The following is a 25,761-nucleotide window of genomic DNA, read 5'->3' as shown; positions in this document are numbered from 1 at the left end:
AATCTCAATTTTTTATGAAAAACCCACATGTAAAAACCACATTCTATTATTTACTAGCCACCCTTATAAACATCACATGACTAGGAACTAGAAGTCACTGGCATTACTACATGAAATTGTTTACAGTTTTATTGATACCATACAGTAGCTACAGACAGTTTTGCAGCATTCTGAGCTCAGCTACAGTGCGCAATACTTTACAGAAGAAACGCTGAATGAGGAGAGCTACACTGTGACCACACAATCCAAAAAAGAAGTGGAATTCACTTTACAACATTGTGAGCATTTCCCACTAAAAAACAAAAGCAAAAAGAGATGCTTTGTAGAGGCATACTCCCATGTTGTGTGTACGCTGGAAATTAAAATAAAGGCCTGGGGTTTGGCATTGTCCTTGCAGTAAGGCTCAACGCCAGGTGATGATGTTTTTAATGAAATCTCCAGCCCAGCGGCCCGTCTCTCAATTCCCCAAGCACCAGGTGTGTTGGACTGGTGTGGGGCACTCAGATTTTCTTGGGCCGGCGTCCCAGATGGTAGTAGTAGGACAGCGTGACAATAAGGAAGAAGATGCGACTGAGGAGGAGGAGGATGGCAGCATTTGGCAGGGAGCCCAGTTCCACCAGAGTGATGGAAGTCACTGTAACACAGAGAAGTGTAAAAAATACATTTATGAACATAATGAGATATCTAAGCAAAGACATTTTTGAGGGGCATATGATACATTTGTGATAAATATCTAAAAAGTCTAATTAGATGTTGTATTTAGGCCTACTGCTTTCTACAGCACATTGGTATGTAGTTTATGGGGTGGTGGTTCTTCGAATCTGAAACTACAGCATCACTACTAAATGAACTGAGTTATTTTACCCATTATTTTTGTTGTGAGCTTGCAGTCAGAATTGAATACGTGTTCGTTTATATGTAATAAATGAAATTTTCATTGTAATAAAATAATAATGATAATTTTAATAAAAAAAATTTTATTAAATATTTAAAACATTAAAATACGTAACTAAAATATCTTCTTAATTTGTTTCTTTGTTTTATATCTGTAGTTAGGGCCAATTATGGGGAGTTTGAATCATATGGGGGGAAAACAGCATTCTGTAGGAAACTTATTACCTGAAACATTTTCAACCAACTATATATATGCAGTATAGCACAGGGAGTTTATAAATTACACTATACAGTACGTGTATACGCTTGCATGAATCCATTGAAGGACCACAACCACTAGAGGGCAGTGTCATCATGACATTACACAGTCTATCCACAGCTGAGGATACAGCATGCATAAACCATACAGATTTGCATCTCACTACAAACCTAAAAACTGAATGGCAAAATAGCAGGCTTCACTAAGTAATGTCCACTGGATGATGATCTTTTCAGCAGTATACAAGCCATTCCACATGATTAGAGAGAGACCTGACAAAATAGGCACAATAAGGAAACAGAATGAGGTAAAAATAAGTCAACATTCTGCAGGATAACTTGTTATTGTAAAACACACATTCAAACAGTGTAGGTAACAACATATAGATGAGAAGAATTACTTTATGTAAATATAAGTACTCTCTTCAGAATAAAAAAAATAAATAAATAAAAAAGTAATACAATGGGGTCCAAACAAATGAGACCATAGTCAAAATGTTTAAAGGTGCACTCAGTAACGTTTGCTTGCGTCATCTTGGACTTAGAGACACCTAGTGGTGTGGATGAAGCATTATTCAAAATCAACAGTTTTTAGTTACAGATGTCATTGCAGAAATTCACTATTCGCAATCAGCCATGATGAATTTAATCCAAGAGTGAAAGTTTCCAATAACAAGACGGTTACTGAGATTAGGAGAGAAGTGATTCTAAAATGGCAGCCCCCTGCCCCATGTAGAATAAAACAGCTTTTATAAGGTTACTGATATGACTAGAGTCCTCAACTCATGTTAGTGGTCATGATTGTATACACATGTTTCAAACTTACTATTAATTTCTTTAAGAGTACAATTTTTTTTTACAGTTTTTCTCAATCTCTTTGGCTCAATTCTCCAATGAGAATTATTTTTTTCAAAACATTAAGTTCAAATCTCTGAACAATTAGTTTCCTGTTCACACTAGATTTGAATTTCTTATTCATTTAAGCAAATCGCATGTGTTTTGGCATATGTGTGCAAAAGAGTAAGTACAATTGTCTACAATTTGCACAATAACTAAATGCACATGGCTTGCTGATTAAAACTGATGAGTTGATTCTCAGTGAAATTGTCATACTCTTCACAACTTCTAAACATTCTTTCATCGTGTGAGCCACCATATGCAAAATGATCCATTCAGTTACCAAATCTGTCAGACATACATGTATATTCCATAATATCTATGACATTGAATGTTTTTTCATTGTAGCAGGGTTTTTATTGTTGTTGTTGTTGCATGGATGTCATTTTGTGGCAATCTTCTGTTTACTATATATGACTTTACATGTAAGAAATGTGTAAAAATGGACATCTAAATGTGAATTTACAAAAATACATTTACTGTATACATACAAATGTGCATATCCTTTTTCTGTGTACTACAGTATTCTACAGTATTGACTTTTCCCAGTAAACTTTTACCTACTGTTAAAATCTCAGTGTGATACACAATAGCATTCAGCTAGACAAAACTGACATTTTTGTACAGTATAGTAAGCAGTCAGTGCCAACAAAAAAGTAGAACAAAAATGAAATGTATATATAACAAACACTTCCAGTGTTGACTGCCATGGTGGAAAAACATCTAAACATTTTGACCAGTACAGCTCACACAATGACAAAAAAACTTTTCATTTTGGTGGCATTGGCCAATTTACTGACACAATAACTATGTTTTGAAGCATGAATTAAATGTTTTGGGTGAGTTACTACATTTTGCAGACATGCAATAGAGTTGTGATGTCCCATAAAACAGTTGTGACAATTGCACTTACAGTTTAGAGAATGTTAAGACTGTTTCAAAAAATGAGCCAAAGCGACTGAGGAAAAACTGTAATGGGGAAAAAATTACTGAGTGCACCTTTAATCATTATAAACCTTATAATCAGCATAACAATGTGAACTGAAAAACAAGCATGAATTTCAGAATTTCTTAGTGTTACATCCCCGTTTTGCTTTAATGATATCATGCACTTGAGCTGGTATAGACTTTACAAGTTTGTGGAAAACCTGATGATTCATGTAAACAATCACGATTTGAGAATGTTTCAAAGAGCATTTTGTGCCCTTCAATGGAAACAACCTGAGCGTTTGTTAAAAGGTCTTATCATGGTCAATGTCACAAGTTCGCTTATTTTATTAGCAACCAAGGAATAGTGCAGAATCTTAAATATTTATTTTTGTTTTACATCATAAATGCACATTTTCAAAACCCTAAAACTTAATTTTCAGGCTTACTGTATACTATATTTTGAATCCAAGATGTTCAATGTAGGGTATATATACAGTATATAACTATATAAATAACTAAGATGACAAATATGATAGCTGTTCCATTGAGTTGAACTTCAGGGGAAATTTTCACTGGGGGCTTCCTGTTCATGCAGCCCTGACAGTCACTAAAGTACAGCGGCTGACACAAGCACACTGACAGACTTTACAATTACAAGGGAGATTAAATGAGCAATATTAAAAAATCCTTTATAACTCCTTTATTTAATAAATGTTCAAGGGCAGGCTAAAAAGGGACCAGGTAAAAAGGGGAATAATTGCGCTACTAATTTGCGCAAATTAGTTGTCTGCAGTTGAATGCAGTGGGCCAGAAAGAGTTGGATTTAAAGTGCAACAGAATGAATGAGCAGCAGAGAGCATGCAATCCCGGCAGAAATATTTCCTCCTCGCTTCTCTTCACAATCCGCTGACTGACTGGCCATTTAGTCGCTTAACAAAATACAAACACTATTAAGACTCACTTGTGTGGAAAGGTATATATAGACACATAGGGGAGTCTGTTTTATAGCCCATTAATATATTTGCTGACCACAAAGGCTGTGAAAGATCACTAGGGTATGTAGCACTGTTAGAAGCATTCTGGAATGAGACAGTGCTACATTATTCTAAATATGATTAGAGAGAATATGACTACTTACTCAGAATGGCCCCTCCATAGAGACGTATAGAAACACTGGTGGCTGTTTGCTCTTGATCAAATACAACCTCATACAGCTGGTTAGGAAAGGCTAGTGCCTAGAAAACACATACAACTTCACATATATTATGCATTTGATGGTGAATAGGTTTATTATCATATAAGGCTAAAGAGAGTAAGGAAGCATAACAAATGTGATGTTGCAACTCCAAAGCAATAGTTACTAGAAGCTCAAGTGTTAAGATACTAAACTCACCATAAGGGCCATGACAGTGAAAACCACAGCAGAGAAGAGAATCCATAACCTTGACAAAGGAAATACATCATAGTGAATAAAGAAGACAGCTTACTTTGCGTATTGCCTATTCTAAAATGCCCAAGGCAGTTACGCATGAATATACATTGGGGTATAAAAGTATCTGAGACCTTACTGAAAACATGTCATTCAAAATGTAATTTAATTTGAAACTTAAAAAAAGCCTTAGGATTTTGAAAAATGTACAGTTGAAGTCAGAGGTTTACATACACTTAGGTTGAAGTCAATAAAACTCCTTTTTTAACCACTCCACAGATTTAATATTAGCAAACTATAGTTTTGGCAAGTCATTAAGGACATCTACTTTGTGCATGATACAAGTAATTTGTCCAGCAACTGTTTACAGACAGATTGTTTCACTTTTAATTGACTATAGCACAATTCCAGTGTGTCAGAAGTTTACATACACTAAGTTAACTGTGCCTTTAAGCAGCTTGGAAAATTCCAGAAAATTATGTCAAGCCTTTAGCCAATTAGCTTCTGATAAGAGGTGTACTGAATTGGAGGTGTACCTGTGGATGTATTTTAAGGCCAACCTTCAAACTCAGTGCCTCTTTGCTTGACATCATGGGAAAATCAAATGAAATCAGCCAAGACCTCAGAAAAAAATTGTGGACATCCACAAGTCTGGTTCATCCTTGGGAGCAATTTCCAAACACCTGAAGGTACCACATTGATCTGTACCAACAATAGTACACAAGTATATACACCAAGGTTCCACACAGCCATCATACCGCTCAGGAAGGAGACACATTCTGTCTCCTAGAGATGAACGTAGTTTGGTGTGAAAAGTGCAAATCAATCCCAGAACAACAGCAAAGGACCTTGTGAAGATGCTGGAGGAAACAGGTAGACAAGTATCTATATCCACAGTAAAACGAATCCTATATCAACATAACCTGAAAGGCTGCTCAGAAAGGAAGCCAATGCTCCAAAACCACCATAAAAAAGCCAGACTACAGTTTGCAAGTGCACATGGGGACAAAGATCTTACTTTTTGGAGAAATTTCCTCTGGTCTAATGAGACAAAAATTGAACTTTTTGGCCATAATGTCCATCGTTATGTTTGGAGGAAAAAGGGTGAGGCTTGCAAGCCGAAGAACTCCCAACCGTGAAGCATGGGGGTGGCAGCATCATGTTGCTTTGCTGCTGGAGGGACTGGTGCACGTCACAAAATAGATGGCATCATGAGTAAGGAAAATCATTTGGCTATATTGAAGCAACATCTCAAGACATCAGCCAGGAAGTTAAAGCTCGGTCGCAAATGGGTCTTCAAAATAGACAATGACCCCAAGCATACCTCAAAAGTTGTGGCAAAATGGCTTAAGGACAACAAAATCAAGGTACTGGAGTGGCCATCACAAAGTCCTGACCTCAATCTGATAGAAAATTTGTGGGCAGAACTGAAAAAGTGTGCACGAGCAAGGAGGCCTACAAACCTGACTCAGTTACACCAGTTCTGTCTGGAGGAATGGGCCAAAATTCCAGCAACCTATTGTGAGAAGCTTATGGAAGTTAAACAATTTAAAGGCAATGCTACCAAATACTAACAAATTGTATGTAAACTTCTGACCCACTGGGAATGTGATGAAAGATATAAAAGTTGAAATAAATCATTCTCTCTACTATTATTCTGATATTTCACATTCTTAAAGTAGTGATCCTAACTGATCTAAGGCAGGGAAAGTTTTCTACGATTAAATGTCAGAAATTGTGAAAAACTGAGTTTAAATGTATTTGGCTAATGTGTATGTAAACTTCTGGCTTCAACTGTAAAACAAAGAAACATTATGTTGTAATTTGTAAAATGAATATTTTAAATATTATATGACATTTAAGATTCTGCACTATTTCTAGGTCACTAATCAAATAATCTAATTTGTGACACTGACCATTTTAACTAATTTTAACAAAAAGTCAGATTTACTCACTTCCATTGGAAAAACAAGATGACCTTTAGAAAATTCTCAAATTATGCTGGCATAACAGGACAAGTTTTTGCACAAACTTGAGTCCATGCCAGCTTGAGGTCATGTTGGAGAATATACTTCAGTAACTAAATAAGAAAATCATGATCATTTGTCAACCAAACTTTTCACTCAAATTGTTATGCTGATAATATTAGTTTTTTTTACTGAATTTGGAAAATGCAAAATAGAAGAATTTCTGACTATATTGTTTATATTCTTAAGTTGTGTTATGGCCTTGTATGGTGCAAAATGATATTTGGAGACTTTACACATTACATTAATATTGCACATAAATGATAAGACCTTTCTGGCAGGGATTTAAAAAAAATAAAAATAAAATTAGAAATGGTTTAATTTAGTGTACAGAGACAGTATCCCTTACTCAAATACAGACTGAATATGAACACTTAAGAGATAATGGTTCAGCTAGATCAGCTGTGGCCAGTCAAAATAACTGTGTCTTAATTAAAGGCATGCCATTTGGTTTGGTGACCCAAGGCAAAATGTAATAAATGAGGTGTGCTAGAGAAAACTCCCCTAAGCATTGCAGTGCAGCAAGGGGAATGGAACAACACAGGGATGTGGTCTTACCTCAGGCCCACAGGCTCCCGAACAGCAAATTTAATCTCATTCCCTAGCATCTGACTGATCTGAGAGAGAAGAGGAGGAAGTGAAGTGAGGAAGAGAGAGAGAGAGAGACATTAAGGACAAGAGAGAAAAACACTACATTCAGAATAATCAAGAAGTGAATCATATTTTAAGTGTAATTTCCAACAGAATCCAAAATTAAACATGAAACAGACATGTGTTTATCATTCTGCATTGCTTTCAGATGAATAATAACAACTATATCAGTTTGAAACATGATGAGTTACTGTAATAGTGCATGCCGTGTTATCCATATATAGTGCGAATCACAAAGACATCTTTAATTAAAGTGAAGAAACCTGTTGTCAACACTGATGACTAGGGGCCACGGATGGATAGGTGGATTAATAGCACACTATATTTAGTATAAAATCCAATTTGATAACAAATTAGCCAATGCAGCCTCCCACATAAAGTCTCTGATGATTTCCACAGATTCACACATATCCGCGTTTATGGCTGTCATTCAACGCACACACCTACTCCCTTGTCATAGCTATAAAAACAAATGCGGCTGCACTACAAAGAAATCAGAGTTGGCAAGATGCTTTATTGTTTAATCATCTTTTGGGAAAGTGAGAATGTTTTATGATTAGCAGTGTATCTATGGATTCCCATATGGCTGCTTAAACCAATTTGATATATAAAAAGAGCATGCATTTCTCCTAAAAGAGCATTTTACTTTCAAGAGAAAAAAATGTTCTGTGAAAGAATGAAGACAGAAAAAAGCTGGTGAGAATTGTTCTAGGAGAATATGTATCAGAATGGATTGTACATTACAATGATAAATAGATACATGTAAACACTGACTTCAACTTAGCCTGCTAAAAGTTCACCAAAGCATTGATTTACAAGCATGCACATTTACAGAGATTGGGTAATGCAGGCAATGACACAAATGCTATCGATGGAGCCACAAGACACTGCTTATTACTTTTAACCATGGCAACTTTGGGGGTGTCTCCTCTATTACATACACACATGGAATGGTAATTTAGCGGATTCCCTAAATTTAGGGATGTGCATGAGTAACCGAGTAATCGAGCACAGGTTCTGCACCAGCAACTTGAGTATTAAAAACACTACTCGAATATCGCAAATTAATTTTCCTTTGTGCATTTGCCTGCCATGAGCAGTGTTGAAATACACTGCAGAAAGTGTAACAAATAAAACATACTCGGAATGTGTTTATGACTTCATTGTATTACCGTTTTATCAACGTATGATCATGAACCGGTTGCAACTGTTCTTGAGTCAACAGTACACTCACTGATCCTTGGACAGCACATCAGCTCTCGAGTCAACAGTACATTGAGTCACTCACAGCAGTTCTCAAGTCAACAGTACACTGAACTGAGAATCGCCTCTTTCAGAGGTGTTCGCCATGCTGAGAACTGATAAGTTACTGACATTGAGCATGCGTGTGATTAAGGGGCGAAATGGATGTTACTGGTGTTATTTTGCTGAACAGCATAAAGTATAACAAATAAAACATACTGGAAATATATTTATGACTTCATTGTATTACCGTTTTATCAACGTGTGATGATGATCCGGTCGCAACAGCTCTCGCATCAATAGTACACTGACCCTGGGACAGCAGCTCTCGAGTCAACAGTACACTGATCCCGGGACAGAAGCTCTCAAGTCAACAGTACACTTATCCCAGGACAGCAGCTCTTAAGTCAACAGTACACTTATCCCAGGACAGCAGCTCTTAAGTCAACAGTACACTGATCCTGGGACAGCAGCTCTCAAGTCAACAGTACACTGATCCCGGAACAGCAGCTCTCAAGTCAAGAGTACACTGATCCCGGAACAGCAGCTCTCAAGTCAAGAGTACACTGATCCTGGAACAGCAGCTCTTAAGTCAACAGTACACTTATCCCAGGACAGCAGCTCTTAAGTCAACAGTACACTGATCCTGGGACAGCAGCTCTCAAGTCAACAGTACACTGATCCTGGAACAGCAGCTCTTAAGTTAACAGTACACTGATCCTGGGACAGCAGCTCTCGAGTCAACAGTACACGTATCCTGGGACAGCAGCTCTTATGTCAACAGCACACTGATCTGGTGACAGCAGTTCACGAGTCACCAGTGCACTCAACTGAGAATCACCTCTTTCGGAAATATTACTGAGAACTGCTGATTAATGAGCTCCTGATGAGCATGCGTGAACTGAGCATTTGAATGAGGGGGCGAAATGTTTCAATCGAGAGAGGTAAATGCATTTTACTATTGAGTATTGTGCATGCAAATTTTATTTGAAGCTGTTATGTGCTGGATCATTTCTGTAAAAAGGGTGAGTTGATTAAGACTAGTTTAATCACTTTATATGCTTTAGAAATGTAGAACATCTGCGTTTGTATATCAGTGTCAGTACTGGGTGATTTAGGTGCAAAACTTTTAATGTAGGATGTATTGTAAGGTCACTGAAGGAAACAATGACAATAAACACCCTCATTATTATAACTTAAATAAAATTTAATAATCAGCAATATGTGCTTACATATGGATTACTGAATGTGTTTGAGAGTGCATTCTATGATGCGGGGGTATTAGCATTTGGTACAGTGCCGTCATTCGGTTATTGTTGGAGTCCTGCAAACCAACAGACAAGGATCTGCTTTTATTGGTGGAACATGGAAGCTTATCAGACAAGTATGTGTGTGTGTGCATTAAATCTGTAAACACCTGCAGAGCGCATTTTATAAAAATCAAACTTTCACCATTTGTTTTTCTGAATAATAAATATATAAAAATGTGATAGCCTTTATGTAGACTTGTTTATTTGTGCGTCGTTACCCTAATGCCATCAGTATTGATTTCTATCGAAGCTTTGTGTTTCAATATTTTTTGTTTTCCATTTTTATTAATGCACATTTTTCATTTCAATATTTTCAATCTATTCATTTTTGTTTTCTTAAACTACATTATCTAAGTTATTAGTTATAACTTAGTTATCTTATATTGAAACCGTTCTTGGTAACGTTTGTGAATAAAACAAAATTTAAAATACACATACATGCCATACGTGTTATTTTGAACATGCATTTTAATTTACGACTAATTGGATACTCGTTTCTTTGTAGGTTAGAGTACTCAACTACAAAATTACTCGAAACTGCCCATCCCTAATTTAAATTTGTTTATCACTCCCAAAACTCTGCAGTGTGTACTGAATGTTCCCAGGTATGCTGACATTGAGGTTAGTAGAACAGCCTCTCAGAGAGAGAATAAAAAAAACAAAAACATTCTTGATTACTTTCCTATAAATCTGTGTGAGAAATAATATTTTATTTGAGTCACATACCCAGGTTTGCTGAACTACACTGATTGATGACTTTATGAACCCTATCAAGCTGTGACAGATTAGTGGGATATGTTTCATTTATTCTCAGCGGAAAGCCACAACTCCAAAATCCTATTCATTGTGACAGATTGGAACAATACTGAGAAGGAAGGAAAGTACTGTGAGCAGGTGTGAGTGCATCTTTGTGGCTTCCCTCAAAAAGAGTGTGAAAAAACAGATTGATGGGGGAGGGGGGAGAAAGAGAGACAGAGAAAGAGAGAGAGACAGAGAGAGATAGAGAAAGACAGACAGACAGAATGGAAGCAAAGAGGTGCAAAGTAAGCATGCAGAGATAAAGACAGAAGGCACATCATGAGGGCCGGGATTGTGCCAGTCCCTGTGGATCGAGCCACAGTGATAAAGCAGGCACTGCTGTTGCTGTTCATACTGGGATGTGCTAATGACTCAAAAATAAATTCGATTTAGTGACTGCCAGGTTGCTGACCAAACCCAGCTAAAACCAAACAATCAGACTGCACACACACATACATTTTCTCTTCTATCATGGTGGGGACTTTGTATTGACTTCTATTGTTTTTATACTGAGCTAATTATTTCCATACTGGGCAAAAAAGCAGGTTTTAAGATCATTTAAGATCATCTTATCTTGTTTAAACTGCTCTATCAGCCTGACCAAGCTGGTCTAGCTGGTCTCCCAGCATGAAGAGCTTGGAAGAACAGCCAAGACCTGCAAACCAGTCTGGTTTTAGATGTTATTTTCAGCAGGGATTTTCAATCCTCTAACCCTCACATAAATATTTATTTCAACATGTCATCCACTGAGGGATTGTTCAATTTAATGAAATGACAACACAGTACAATGATATCAAAAAGTAGACACACTAAATTTCACAGTTGAGAATGTAAAAAAAGCAGAGATTTTTGCATGAGGTGTCGAAGAAAGTCAGTGAGACAGCTATACAACACAATACAATATAACTTAACTTTACAAACACAATCCAAGATCACAATGTAAATCTGTAAATTATTCATGAAAGCCTGGAAAATGGACAAAGTTTTAGGATTTTGAAAAATTCAAAGAAAATCTATGAAACAAAATGAAGAAATATTTAAAATGCTGCATAATTTCTAGGTCATTAATCAAATTTGTGACATTAACAAAGTAAACTCTTTTGTACAAAAGGTCAGATATCCTTGCTTCCACAAAATCACACTGCTTTGAGCTTGACCTCAAAATTAAGATCTCTCAAAAACATCTGGTATTTCAGACAAACATACAAAGGAAAACCCAATGACCTTCATAGAAAGTGAAGTTAAAGAGTACTAATCCAATGTTTGGGGGAAAGTCATGCAATGTATTAACAGCAAAAGGAATAATAAATGGATACCTGTAAATAGCCACTTCACACTGCTATTAGGGATTATTTATCAATTATAGTCCATTTTCATGGCAGAAAGCATAATTTGTTCTAAATTTGCATTCTGTTTAATAATTTGAAAAATTATGGAATTTTGACTGTCATGACAATACTAATGTGTTCTTTTTATAAATCATTTTCATTGCTTACTCAGTTACTCGTGCAAATCCCTAATTTAAATGTGGGAGTGAATTTCCGTTAAATTGCCATTTTAAACTTTTTAAATGACAATGGTTTTGAACTTCATTTCATAAAAGACAGGGTAGTGTTTTTTAAATCAACTCTTGATCCCAAATGTATGGTAATTAAAAATTATACAAATTTATTTGCACACTCTCGGATGTAGAATAGAATAGAATGTAGAACGTTATGTAGTGACACTGAATTCCTGTAAATCAGTGAAAATATGCAGATCATCACTCATGTGGAACTTCTGATCAGAGCTGATCAACAGATTGTAGAGTTAATTAAATCAAATTAAATCTAGTTTTTGTTTTAAAGTTATTGTGTGTAATTTTTTCAAAGTTAAAATACTTATAAAAACAAAACAAAAAAATGTTAAAATCTCCTATCCCAGTTTAATATGCAGAGACAACTAAGTAAACCAAAGTAGGTTGATTTATCTAAAAAGGGTAAACACTGTCCCTCTGTGGTGCTTTCAAACATTAATCTGAGTAGCCCAGGCAGCCCGACACAACAACACTGGCTAAACCAATGGCGTGCGTTTATTCAGAAATCTGTCTGAAAACAATGTTTATTTTCACAATTACATTTGATGACGTAATTGCAGAAATTACAGACTTAATTTTTAACAAGAGACTTTCAACTTTCTTTTTTAATCTTTCTAGTTTTAACCTTTTCATTGGGATTCACAAAGCAAAACACTTTGGAGAATGCTTTACCAACTGCAAATTGCAATTTATCTTGTGGTTGGTTCTGTGTGTTGGCAGGACCTTAGAAGGTCAGCCATCTTATTTAAACACCAAAGACCTTTCTGAGCCCTAAACAGTATAAATGTTTCAATTTACTGGCTTCTTTTGCCTCTAAGAGAAATTCTCAGCAAGTGCCGACAACTTGATCAGAGGCTACCTGCGGGTCAAAGTCTGAACGCAACTGATGAAAGCCAAGCAGAGTGCCAGCTTGATGATTTGTTGTGTTGGAGATGATATGTAAACACAGACATGCTCTCAACGACATCTACATTGCAAAAGGAAATGGAGAGATCAATGTGGTCATGGTCATCTTTTCATCTGCTTCCAAGTCTTTCAACCACTGCCAAAATAACTGGCTGATGCAAATGTAACTTTCATTTCAATGATTTGAGGGCAATTACACCGAAGTCCCTTTATAGCAAATCAGTTCACTATGCGGCCATCTTAGGCCCCCTTTACACCTGGTATTATAATGCATTTCGGGTGATCCGATCACAAGTGGATAACACTAAATAAAGGCATAAATGGGGTAAAAAAACAAAACATTTTGTGATCAGATCACTCAAACACATTCGGAGGTAATCGAAAGTGCATGTTTGTAGTGTAAATGCTAGCCTGTTCAGATGTATCACAGACAATATTTGCATTTACATGGACTTAAAAGGTTTGGATTTCGGTCAGACTGAAACAATAATTAGTCTTTTTAAAATGTAAATGCTTTAGTCTGAATGAAATTGTACTGATGTAAATGCATGTAAACGTACAGTACAACTGAAAGACCAGCTGCTAACCTGTCAACCATCCACTAGGCTGAAATAAAGGCTTTAAACTTTGCAGTTGAAACTTCCTTGGTATAAAAATTTGGAAAAACACATCCATGCATGCACAGAACTTCTTAACAGTATACCTGATATCAACATGCAGTAACATAGATCAAGGCACACACATCCAAAGTTTGCGTAATAAAGGTATTCCACTAAATAACTGATAATTCTACTCGAAACAACATGTGTGTGCTTTGATTTCAATTCAAGTACTGTATATTTAGGAGCAATGGTGCAGCAATTTTTAAAACTTTCTTAACATGCACTAACACACTGACGTAATAGCTAGGTATGCGGTCAATTCAGAGATCCTCCCCTCGAAATTTAAGCATAAGTGGTCACAGGAGACACGTTTGAGATGCATGTCACTACCAGGTGTAGATCCGTCTTGGGTGATTCGATTGCAAGTAGTCAGGTGGCAAATACCTGACTACTTGCAATCGAATCACCTGAGACGGATCTTAATACCAGATGTAAACAGCACCTTGATAACGCCCTCAAACAACTATTTTCTATGTTGGTAGGAGGCATACAAGTAAAGCTTCTATCTATTTGAACAGGGAAAGACCTTAATCAAAACTCTTTCAAAATTATATTTCAATAGCATTTCAAAACAGCAATACAATCTGACAAATTGTACCTGGTACCAAAAATTTCATTTTAGCTCAAATCATGCTACAGTATATTCAAGCCCTCTACATAGCGAGTAAATCACTTGCATATGTGACAAATTTTGCGCTATGCGAAATGCAACTAATGTTCTGTGTGCACTTGTTTTTCCTATCACCAAAAAACAATTACTTGTGTACGTGAGCACACTTAGCAATAAAGCTCATTCTGATTTTGAAATATGTGTTTTATTAGCCACTGGTGAGTACGGTTTTCAGATTTTACTCGCCAGAGATTGAGTTGTATAGAGGCGAAGAAGAACTTGAGCACCGCATTCCTTTTTACTGAATAAAAAAACTGGTGATTAGGAAGCTGGATTCAGCCTCATATTTTACAGCATGTTGTGAGTGCGCACCCTGAAGGAAATTTACCTTCTTTGGCTGCAGTGGGTCTGGATCTGTCATGATTGCGCTGTCACCATCACTTTAGTTCAGCCGTGAAATGGCATTGACATTGCATTTAACAATGTCAACTATGACTTTGGTTAAACTTTTTTCCAGACTGTTTTTACAACATTCTGTTTTAAAGCATGGACACAGACCAGTAACGTGCCTGTTGGAGGTCTGTTAGAAGGTAAAAGTGTTGCAAAACTCGAGAGCTTGTAGATTTGAATTTGAGATTGTGCACAATAAATATTTGTACTAGGGATGGGCATGAGTACTTGAGTACTCGGGTACTCAGACTTGGCAGCAATGATCGATCATGAAAATGATGATCGATGGTGATCATACATGATGTGACTTTTCACTTAATTCAAAATTCAGTGACAATTACCTGACAACTAAACACAAACATGTCAAAGAGAGAGCTTATTTTTAATTTTGAGATTGATTACATTGTGATTTTGAGGGGAACATTGATTGTCAGAGACGTGTCACAGCAACCAAACTGATATGCGACGCTGCAATGCTATCGTTACGATAATCAAAAGAGAGTGTAATTAACCGTGTTTTGAACACCTGTCTCTGCACAACGTTTTCTAAACATTATCATTTAATGTAAGAACTTTGACTCGTTCATAGATATTATTTAATAAAAGTGAATGTTTGCCACTGACTCCCTGCCCTGGGTGCCGACATGTTTGCATGACGTAACACACACCTCTATCTCGACAAAATGGGAGTTGAAGATTACCGTGCGAGTTTCCAAGTTAGAAGTCTGATATAAAGTGTCATTCCGTTGCATTTTGCCCAGTTGAAAGGTGGAAATTCAGACTCTCCGAGTTGAATGGAACGCTTCATAAATCATCACAGCAACAACAATATGGAGCATCGCGGCTTTCCCCACAGGAGCGAACAATTGGGGACACACACCAGGTGTTACACCTGGGACATTTGCCCTAGCGGCCACTAGAGGTGTGTTTAAGACTTTTAGTTTGAAGTTCAGTGTACTTCTTGTCTTGTCATGTGATATCCTGTTTCTTTCATGTTCATGTGTCTCGTTCTCATTGGTTCATTGTCTTATCTTGTTATTAGTTTAGTCTTGTCATTGGTTGTCTTTGTCAGGTGTTTCTCTTGTCAGTGTATTTAAGCCCTCTTGTTTGCTATAGACCCTCGTCGAGTATTGTTGATGGTAACTCTGTATCCTTGTCCAGTTTATCCAGTTCTGTGTCAAGTCTAGTCATTTATGTTTGTTTTGTTTTGGATTCATGCTTTGGATATCAGCACTGAAAATAAATCTGCACTTGGGTTCACACTGCTACTTCTCCATCTGTTCCTGTCTTCAGCCTGCCAGTATGTTACAGAATACTTGACCCAAGATGAACTCAGCAGGGGCACTTATTCACCTATGGCAAGGGGGTCATTCCGTAGAGGAATTTGGAGTGGAATTCTGTCGACTCTGCCACCGGGTTTGTTTCAAAGAGATCTCCCTGAAGCTGTTTTTCCATGCAGGACTAAATGAGCCCATCTATTCATTGATGCCACCAGGGCAATAGATTGGACTCTGCAGAAATATTTTGACTTTGCGCTGCTCCTGAGTGGTTCGGCCCTCACTCTGGGAGTGGCTGAAGAGGAAATCAGCATTCCTCCTACATCAACCACCAAGCCCGAGTTCCCTGTCATAGCCGCCAAGCCCGAGTTCCCCGTCACACCTGCCACGGTCATCGAGCCAGTGCCCACGCCTGCCACAGTCAATGAGCCAATTCCTGGAGCCTCGTCCAACCCAGAGCCAGAACCTGAAGCTTCGTCCGTCCCAGTGACAGCATCCTTGGCCATGGAGGCCGTTCCTGCAGCAGTGCTCACGGCCATCCAGAAGAGGATACTCCCCAGTCACCTACTCCCCAGTCACTGCCTGTGCTCATGACCATGGAGGTCATTCCCCTGTCTTTGCCTGTGTCATGACCACGGAGGTCGTTCCCCTGTCACTGCCTGTGCTCATGACCACGGAGGTCATTCACCTGTCACTGCCTGTGCTCATAACCACAGAGATCGTTCCTGTCACTGCTATTGTTCACGGCCACGGAGGCCGTTCCCCAGTCGCTGCCAGCGTTCCCGGCCACAGAGGTCATTACCCTGTCACTGCCAGCGCTCCTGAACACGGTGGTCATCGACGAGCCTGTCCAGTTCCCCGAGGCTGTCGACGAACCGGTCCAGTTTCCTGAGCCTGGCCAGTTTCCCAAAACTGTCCAGTTTCCCAAAACTGTCCAGTTCCTCGAGTCTTCCATGGTTTTGCTCTCTGAGTCTTCCATGGCTCCGCCCTCTTAGTCTTCATCATCTCCGCCCCCTGAGTCTCAATTCCCTGCTCCTCCAGCGGCTCCACCTGCTCCACCTCCGGCTCTGCCCCTGAGTCTCAATTCCCTGCTCCACTTCTGGCTCCGTCCCCTGAGACTGAAATTCCTGATCCTCCAGCGGCTCCACCCGCTCCACCTCCGGCTCCATCTGCTGAGCCTCCTGCAGCTCCGCCCCCGAACCCTTGCCTCCTGCAGCTCCATCTCCTGAGCCTCCATCTCTAGCAGCTCTTCCCTACCTTCAGCGGCTCTGTCCCCATGGCCTCCGCCTCCTGACCCTCTGCCAGTTCCATCCTGGTCTCCTGACCCTCTGCCAGTTCCATCCTGGTCTCTTGATCCTCCACCAGTTCCCTTCCTGGAGCCACCTCCCAAACCTCCGGACCCTACTCTCTTCCTGAAACCACTACCCTGGCCTCCTTGGTCTCCGAGCTGTCCGCCTGATCAGCCCTGGTCTCCTTGGTCCTCTGGCCAACCTCCTGATCTGTCCTGGCCTCCGGACTGTCCACCTGATCTGCCCTGGTCTCCCTGGTCTCCTGACTGTCTGCCTGATCTGCACTGGCCTGCTTGGTCTCCTGGTTTATGTCAGTCTTCGGACTCTCTATTCGCTCCGCCTTGGCTGCCTGGTCCATTTTGCCCTCTCGTTTCCCCTGTGCTTTCTTGGACTGCCAGTTCCATGATGTCCTGCTCCTCCTATGAATTTCTTTTTTTTTTTGGTGCTATGTCTAGGAGCACCAGGAGTCGCTCTTTAAAGGGGAGGCTATGTTACACATGGGTCATTTGCCCTAGCGGCCACTAGAGGTCGCTAGGTGTATTTAAGACTTTTAGTTTGAAATTCAATGTACTTCTTGTCTTGTCATGTGATATCCTGTTTCCCTCATGTTCATGTGTCTCGTTCTCATTGGTTCATTGTCTTGTTAACTTGTTATCAGTTCTGTTCTGTTCTGTTATTGGTTCCTGTTTAATACTCTTGTTATCTTGTTATTAGTTTAGTCTTGTCATTGGTTGTCTTTGTCAGGTGTTTCCCTTCGAGTACTGTTGATGGTAACTCTGTTTCCTTGTCCAGTTTATCCGGTTCTGAGTTAAGTCTAGTCATTTATGTTTGTTTTGTATTCATGCTTTGGATATCAGCACTGTAAATAAATCTGCACTTGGGTTCACACTTCAGCTACTTCATCTCCATCTGTTCCTGTCTTCAGCCTGCCAGTATGTTGCCACCAGGCATGTGGCAGTGGACTCAATTCGCTGAAGCAGTGCATATACAGCAGATGAGTGTTTCAAACAGCTAGACAGAGCGCATGGAACAGAATTCAGCGTCTTCTAAACTGAACTTCAACATAACACGCATATTAAAAATGCGATGGTTATGGCGTGTCCTGTTAAGCCAACCACGATTTGAAAATAGACTGTTCAGACAGTCACTAAAAAAACTGGTGCGCGCTTACTAAGATTACTACGGTAACCTGAAGGAAGAACAGACAGACGCGCATTGTGCACATTCTTTCATTGAGTTGGGCAGCGAATTGCGCTGTACTCATTCAACCGTAAACACTTGCTCATGGAGCAGCCATTCTCTTAAAGAGACACTACCAATTTAGCGCTTGTTTTTCATATCAGTGTAAACTCACTGTAAATCGCACAAGTGCATATGAACAAACTTGTTAAAAAATGTAGTAAGTGTAATAAATATGTAAATACAAATATTTAAAAGGAACAATCATACATTATTCATAAATCATAAATATTTTAACTATAGAAAACACTGTAAATATGAAAGAATTTAATAAATAGGCTTGTGCTGCATCCATGGAAGGCTTTCGTAAAATAATAAAAAATAATTCTATAGTAGTTTTGATATACTGTTGAAGTCAGAAGTTTACATACACTTAGACTGAAGTCATTAAAAATAATTTTTTTAACCACTCCACAGATTTAATATTACTCATACCATAGTTTTGGCAAGTCGTATAGGCCATCTACTTTTTCCATGACACGAGTAATTTTTCCAACAATTGTTTACAAGTAGATTGTTTCACTTTTAATTGACTACATCACAATTCCAGTGGGTCAGAATTTTACATACACTAAGTTAACTGTGCCTTTAAGCAGCTTGGAAAATTCCAGAAAATTATGTCAAGCCTTTAGACAATTAGCTTCTGACAGGAGGTGTACTGAATTGGAGGTGTACCTGTGGATGCAATTTAAGGCCAACCTTCAAACTCAGTGCCTCTTTGCTTGACATCATGGGAAAATCAAAAGAAATCAGCCAAGACCTCAGAAAAAAAAATTGTGAACCTCCACAAGTCTGGTTTATCCTTGGGAGCAATTTCCAAATGCTTTAAGGTGCCATGTTCATCTGCACAAACAATAGTACGCAAGTATAAAAACCATGGGACCATGCAGCCATCATACCGCTCAGGAAGGAGACACATTCTATCTCCTAGAGATTAACATAGTTTGGTGTGGAAAAATGCAAATCAATCCCAGAACAACAGCAAAGGACCTTGTGAAGATGTTGGAGGAAACAGGTAGACAAGTATCTATATCCACAGTAAAATGAGTCCTATATTGACATAACCTGAAAGGCTGCTCAGCAATGAAGAAGCCACTGCTCCAAAACCGCAATAAAAAAGCCAGACTACAGTTTGCAAGTGCACATGGGGACAAAGATCTTACTTTTTGGAGAAATGTCCTCTGGTTTGATGAAACAAAATAGCCATAATGACCATCGTTATGTTTGGAGGAAAAAGGGTTGCAAGATGAAGAACACCATCCCATCCGTGAAGCATGGGGGTGGCAGCATCATGTTGTGGGGGTTCTTTGCTGCAGGAGGGACTGGTGCACTTCACAAAATAGATGGCAACATGAGGAAGAAAATTATGTGGATATACTGAAGCAACATCTCAAGACTTCAGCCAGGAAGTTAAAGCTCGGTTGCAAATGGGTCTCCAAATGGACAATGAACCCAAGCATACCTCCAAAGTAGTGGCAAAATGGCTTAAGGACAACAAAGTCAAGGCATTGGAGTGGTCATCACAAAGCCCTGACCTCAATCCGATAGAAAATTTGCGGGCAGAACTGAAAAAGCATGTGTGAAAAAGGAGGCCTACAAACCTGACTCCGTTACACCAGTTCTGTCTGGAGGAATGGGCCAAAATTCCAGAAACATATTGTGAGAAGCTTGTGGAAGGCTACCCGAAAGTTTGACCCAAGATAAATGATTTAAAGGCAAGGCTACCAAATACTAACAAAGTGTATGTAAATGACTTACCCACTGGGAATGTGATGAAACAAATAAAAGCTGCAATAAATTATTCTCACTACTATTATCCTGACATTTCACATTCTTAAAATAAAGTAGTGATCCTAACTGACCTAAGACAGGCAATGTTTTCTACGATTAAATGTCAGGACTTGTGAAAAACTGAGTTTAAATGTATTTGGCTAAGGTGTATGTAAACTTCTGACTTCAACTGTAGTAGCTGGTACCATAAACTGTACTTCAGCTCAAATCATGCTACAGTAAATAACAGTATTTTTCACCTAATGCACACGCACATTTTATAGTAAATAATGGATAAAGTAAATAAAGTCTCTTTTAACGGAAAGGCAGAACTTTCATTTCTACAGCTGTAATATGAAGCTTTTCGATTTCTTTTTCTTTAATTTTTCTAAAGTGGTCCGTCTCCTCCCCGTTATAATGACTCTGATTACATCAAAAAGGTGTACAAAAATAACAACGCTTCAATAGGTGCCTATCATGCATTTCTGACATCTCTGTAAACATGTTCCGAAGTTCGCCCTATGGCTGCTGTGATAGTGAATCATGCGTCTGTGCAGTCATTCTGGAATAAGTGTTTTTCACAGGAACAGACCCTTCTACAGGAAGCAAACCTGAATCATGAGCATCAGACACATTTAGCAGAAATCATAATTCAGAATAGTGTGACACAGGCCAGTGAGTAGAGGCCGAGAGAAGGCAGGAAGAGGAAGAAATAAACAATGCTTTTGTGGAGAAAATAATCCAGCCTGTGTGACCGCATTCTCCTTCATCATTCATCAAGTATTGGCACATGTGTGATGGAAAAAAAGTTTGCAAAGCAGGGAAGGAAAAGTAACAGTGAATGCCTGTCATTGTTAGGTTGCAACCCATCTTCAGCTACTGTAAGTGAGAAGATATTTTGTTGCAATCTCAGCAAATTAGATACTGTTAGATGCTTGAAGAAATAGTTTACCAAAAAAAAAAAAAAAAAATTATTTACTCATGTCATTCCAAATCCATAAGTGTTTATTTTTCTGTGCAAAACAAAGGAAGACATTTTTAAAGAATATTTACACAGCTCTTGCCATACAACACTTTATAGTGACCATGTCTGTCAAGCTCCAAAAAGCACAAAAAAAAAACTCACCAAAAAGCATAATTCAAGCATTAACTTCTTACAATGTCTGTAGTCATATGACAAATTTGTGTTAGCAATATGCCGAAAATTAAATCACTATTAACAGATAATCTTGCCCTTCCAGAAGCTCACTTCAAGAATTAAAATATAGCACATGACATTCAGTTACTACACACATAAGAACCAATGCCATTTTGGAATCAAAAACATTGACAACAGGACCCATTTTAGTCTGTTTCTCACACAAAGCTATTGCGTGGCTTCAAAGAACTTGGGAAACAGCGCTCAAGTCTAATGGAACTTTTATGTGGGTTTTCATGTCATTTTTGGAGCCTGACACTATGAACTGTCATCATATGGTAAGAGCTGCCTAATGATTCTTTACAAATTCCTATTATTGAGTTCCAATTAAAAAACAACATAGAATCTGAATCAGAATGAGCTTTATTGCCAAGTGTGCTCACAAATTTCTCCTGAAGTCCACTATAATCTCCATTGTTTTGAGCGTGTTCAGCTCAAGGTTGTTGTGACCGCACCAGACAGCCAGCTGTTCAACCACCTGTCTGTATGCAGACTCGTCACCGTCACGGATGAGGCCAGTGACCGTGGTGTCGTCTGCAAACTTCAGGAGCTTGACAGAGGGGTCCTTTGCAGTGCAGTCATTCGTGTACAGGGAGAAGAGCAGTGGAGAGAGAATGCATCCCTGAGGAGCACCAGTGCTAATAGTGAGGGTCCCATATATGATTTTCCCCTGTCTCACTAGCTGCTGCTTATCTGTCAGAAAGCTGTGATCCACTGACAGATTATGGCTGGCATTGAGAGCTGGGTCAGTTTGGTTGAGAGAAGATCAGGCATGATGGTATTGAAAGCTGAACTGAAGTCCACAAATAGGATCTGTGCATAAGTCCCAAGTCTGTTGAGGTGTTGCAGGATATAATGCAGTCTCATGCTGACAGAATCATCCACAGACCTGTTTGCTCAGTAAGCAAACTGAAGGGGGTCTAGCAGGGGTCCAACGATGTCCTTCAGGTAGGCCAAAACCAGTCTCTCAAATGACTTCATGACCACAGACATCAGAGCGACAGGTCTGTAGTCATTAAGTCCAGTGATTTGGGTTTTTTGGGGGACCAGAATGATGGTGGAGTGTTTGAAGCACAGGGAACTTCACACTGCTCAAGTGATCTATTGAAGATCTGTGTGAAGATGGGGGCCAGTTGGTCAGCGCAGACTTTCAGACAGGCAGGTGAAACACTGTCTAGGCCTGAAGCTTTCCTCGTCTTTTGTTTCCGGAAGACCCGGCACACATCTTCCTCACAGATCATAAGTACAGGTTGAGTCGCAGGAGGGGGGAGGAGGGTGGTTCCAGGAGGTGTTGGTGTGTGTGTGAAGTGAAGATCAGAGCGGGGGATGGGTGTGAGACTTTTCAAACCTACAGTAAAACACGTTCAGTTCATCAGCCATTTGTTGATTCTCTACAGAGCGAGGGGTCAGTGTCTAATACTTGGTAATGATTTTCAGGCCTTTCCACACAGACGCAGGATCGCTGGCTGAAAACTGTTTTTTCAGCTTTTCAGACTAGCTTCTTTTAGCCACTCTGATTTCCTTAGTGTGTTTCTGGCCTGGTAGTACAATATTTTATCCCCACTTCTGTAAGCTTACTCTTTGGCATGACGATGCTGTCTGAGTTTTGGTCTAAATCATGGTTTATCGTTATTGAATAATAAAAATGTCCTAGTAGGAATGCACATATTCTCACAGAAACTGATATATGAAGCCACAGTGTATGTGAGCTCATCCAGGTCTGTGGCTGCAGCTTCAAAAACATTTTACAGTCCTTACTACAGGTTTAGCTGATTTTAGTTTCTGTTTGTAGGTCAGGAGAAGATGAACCACACAGTGATCATCCTTTACAGTGGTGTAAAAGTGGTCCAGTATATTTCTTTCTCTGGTGGGGCATGTGATGTGTTGTTTGTATTTGGCAGTTCACAGGTGAGGTTAGCTTTATTAAAATCTCTCAGAATAAGAGAGTCCGGAGGTTGTTGCTCCATGTCTGTGATGTGATCAGCCAGTTGTTGCAACACTGCATTCATGCATGCTTGTGGCGGGATGTACACACTCACCAGAATAAATGAGGAAAACTCCCGCGGCGAGTAGAAAGGCTTACAGCTGATGAAGAGTACTTCTAAATTAGGACAGCACATCTTCTTCAATGCTGTTACATCTGTACACCAACTTCCGTTGATGTAAAAGCATGTTCCACCATGCCTTGTTTTCCCGGAAACTCTGAACAGCCGGAAGCCCAGCAGGTGTAGCGTGCTGTCCAGGATGGCTTCATTCAGCCAGGTTTCCATGAAACACAGATCAGCGGAGTTAGAAAAGTCCTTATTTGTTTGAGTGAACAGAAGCAGTTCGTCCGTTTTGTTGGCAAGGGAGCGGACATTCGCCAGATGAATGCTCGGCAGCGGAGTCCTAAAGCTTGGGGAGGGGTTGGAACAACATGAGGTTCAGTAAATAATTACAGAATTTACATTTTTATGATTTCAATAACCGCAGAGCTGTATATGTGCTGAAAGAGGAAGTACAGTACAAGGCGCCCACCACAGCTCTGTGTAACCCTAACACCTCCACCAAACCATGCCCCTTCAGTCTATACACAGGAAACTCAACCCTCCTCCTCCTTATGGAGACAACACCAGCCATTTTACCAAGCCACATTCGCTTTCCTGTGCGTGTGCAGCTGAAGAAAGAGAAAAAAGTAAAACAGAGTGCTTTTCTCATTTATTTATGCTTGCAAAGTCATCCTTCTATCTCATATACCACATCAACAATATTCTACTTTACTTGTGAACTCATGGCAAAGATAAACATCCTCAGATACTGCATGGGTACAAGCATCTCAGAGTGTATTTGTAAACATGATTCAATGCAATATAAATCTATACAGTAGAGCAGGAAAGCATGTACTGTAGATGTTTAAAATGATTCATATCACAGAGATGCTGGTTTCCCACAGAAATAACTGAGTGCAGATATGATCTCAATGGAAAAAGATTTAATCAAAATTGTTAGAGTAGGGTTATGTAACTACTAACGGCAACATACAGTGCACAAACTGGTAAAGTGGAGCCAGAATAACGAAATCAGACCACATAAAAAATAGAATAAAATCTTACATTTGTATCGAGTGTCTCATTGAGGCTAAATGTGCTTGAAAAAAGTAGCTTAAAAAACAATCTTGGAGGTGAACTGACTTTACCTTATTCTTACATCATGAATACTTCATACACCAATTTTGACTGCACTGCACAAAAGATAATGCAAAAAAAAAGATTGCATCATGTTTTTTTTTTTAACTTTGTTGGCTTGTACAGCTCCTAATCACACATTGAAAATATGAACATGTTTTTACTAGTGCAAAACTTTAACATGTAGGTTAGTTTGGTTGGTATGCAAGTCACAAGGAAATTTACGAGGTCACAATAATGCAAGATACTGTATGAACACTGACCTTTGACCTGTGCACCTCTCCCTCATCATCCTCCCCACCAACGCCCAGGATCTTGCGCGTCTTGAGCCGGCTCACCAGATCGGTCTGACTGTGTTTCTTCATTAGAGGAGGATGAGATTTAGAAGCCATTCCAACAGTCTACAGAGAATGAAAGATCACATCAGATTTGTCTCTACAAGTACCTGCATGTACTGTTCGTGTGTAAATATGAGAGGCCACAGTGCCCACACACACTTCTGTGCACCCCTTCTATGGGAGAACCTCAATCTGAATGCATCCATGTCACAGTGGATCTACTTCTGGATCCAAGTATAGTTTACCCTGCATCTTAACCAGGAAAACTACAACAAGTTTCCAGCGGCAAGTAATTTGTCTGTTCACACTGAACTCAAAAATGCTGCACAATGTGACGCAATCAAAGCTAATGTTTGATGATTAATGTAGTTGTGTGGAGTGAGATTCTGGACCAATGAGACTTCACTGTGGGCAGGGCTACCCAGCAGGACAGGCAGAAAAATAGGCTTTGTTCACAGACAGTGGACACAAATCAGATTTGATTTTCAAATCCAATATTTGGCACTCATTGTTCCCACTGTATTTTTGCAAATTATAAAATCAGAGAGTCAAAATCTATATTGGTTGCAACAGTAATGATGTAAGCATCAGCCTCTCTACTATATGAGGAAAGAGTGAGCGAAAATTAGTGTTCGGACCAGCTCCAAGTGATCACTGTGTATGACAATACACATGCGCCACATCTCGACTAAAAAAAAAAAAAATACTTAAAATCTGATCTGACCGTTTAAAAAAAAAGTTTTTAATCTAATTCAAATCACATATGTATGCGTTCCAGTTAAGGTTTGTAGACGTGGGCTTTTAGGTGGTTATTGCTGGTCAGACTATGAAACACTAAACAGATGT

The 25,761-nt window shown here is 39.2% G+C and overlaps 1 protein-coding gene across 5 annotated transcripts in view; it reads right to left on the bottom strand.

The window, feature by feature from the left end:
- LOC127416838 (tumor protein p53-inducible protein 11-like) overlaps positions 1-25,761 on the bottom strand; it is a 91,489-nt gene that overhangs the window by 2,071 nt on the left and 63,657 nt on the right. For 2 of the 5 annotated variants that reach the window (XM_051656409.1, XM_051656408.1), the window contains exons 2-7: positions 24,841-24,978; positions 6,994-7,052; positions 4,373-4,421; positions 4,118-4,214; positions 1,324-1,425; positions 1-634 (exon numbers count right to left, since the gene is read on the bottom strand). The exon at positions 1-634 is cut by the window's left edge and continues 2,071 nt beyond it. In XM_051656409.1, the coding sequence (XP_051512369.1) occupies positions 501-634; positions 1,324-1,425; positions 4,118-4,214; positions 4,373-4,421; positions 6,994-7,052; positions 24,841-24,969 (570 nt within the window). In that variant the 5' untranslated portion in view covers positions 24,970-24,978 and the 3' untranslated portion in view covers positions 1-500. Of the gene's footprint in view, positions 635-1,323; positions 1,426-4,117; positions 4,215-4,372; positions 4,422-6,993; positions 7,053-24,588; positions 24,634-24,840; positions 24,979-25,761 lie in introns of those variants that run through there. The other 3 variants (XM_051656411.1, XM_051656412.1, XM_051656410.1) reach the window with 2 other exon arrangements.

Source organism: Myxocyprinus asiaticus, chromosome 26 (genome assembly GCF_019703515.2).
Source record: "Myxocyprinus asiaticus isolate MX2 ecotype Aquarium Trade chromosome 26, UBuf_Myxa_2, whole genome shotgun sequence".
Lineage (NCBI taxonomy): Eukaryota > Metazoa > Chordata > Actinopteri > Cypriniformes > Catostomidae > Myxocyprinus > Myxocyprinus asiaticus.
Note: the sequence above shows the minus strand (reverse complement) of the source record. Positions and strands in the feature narration are given on the sequence as shown.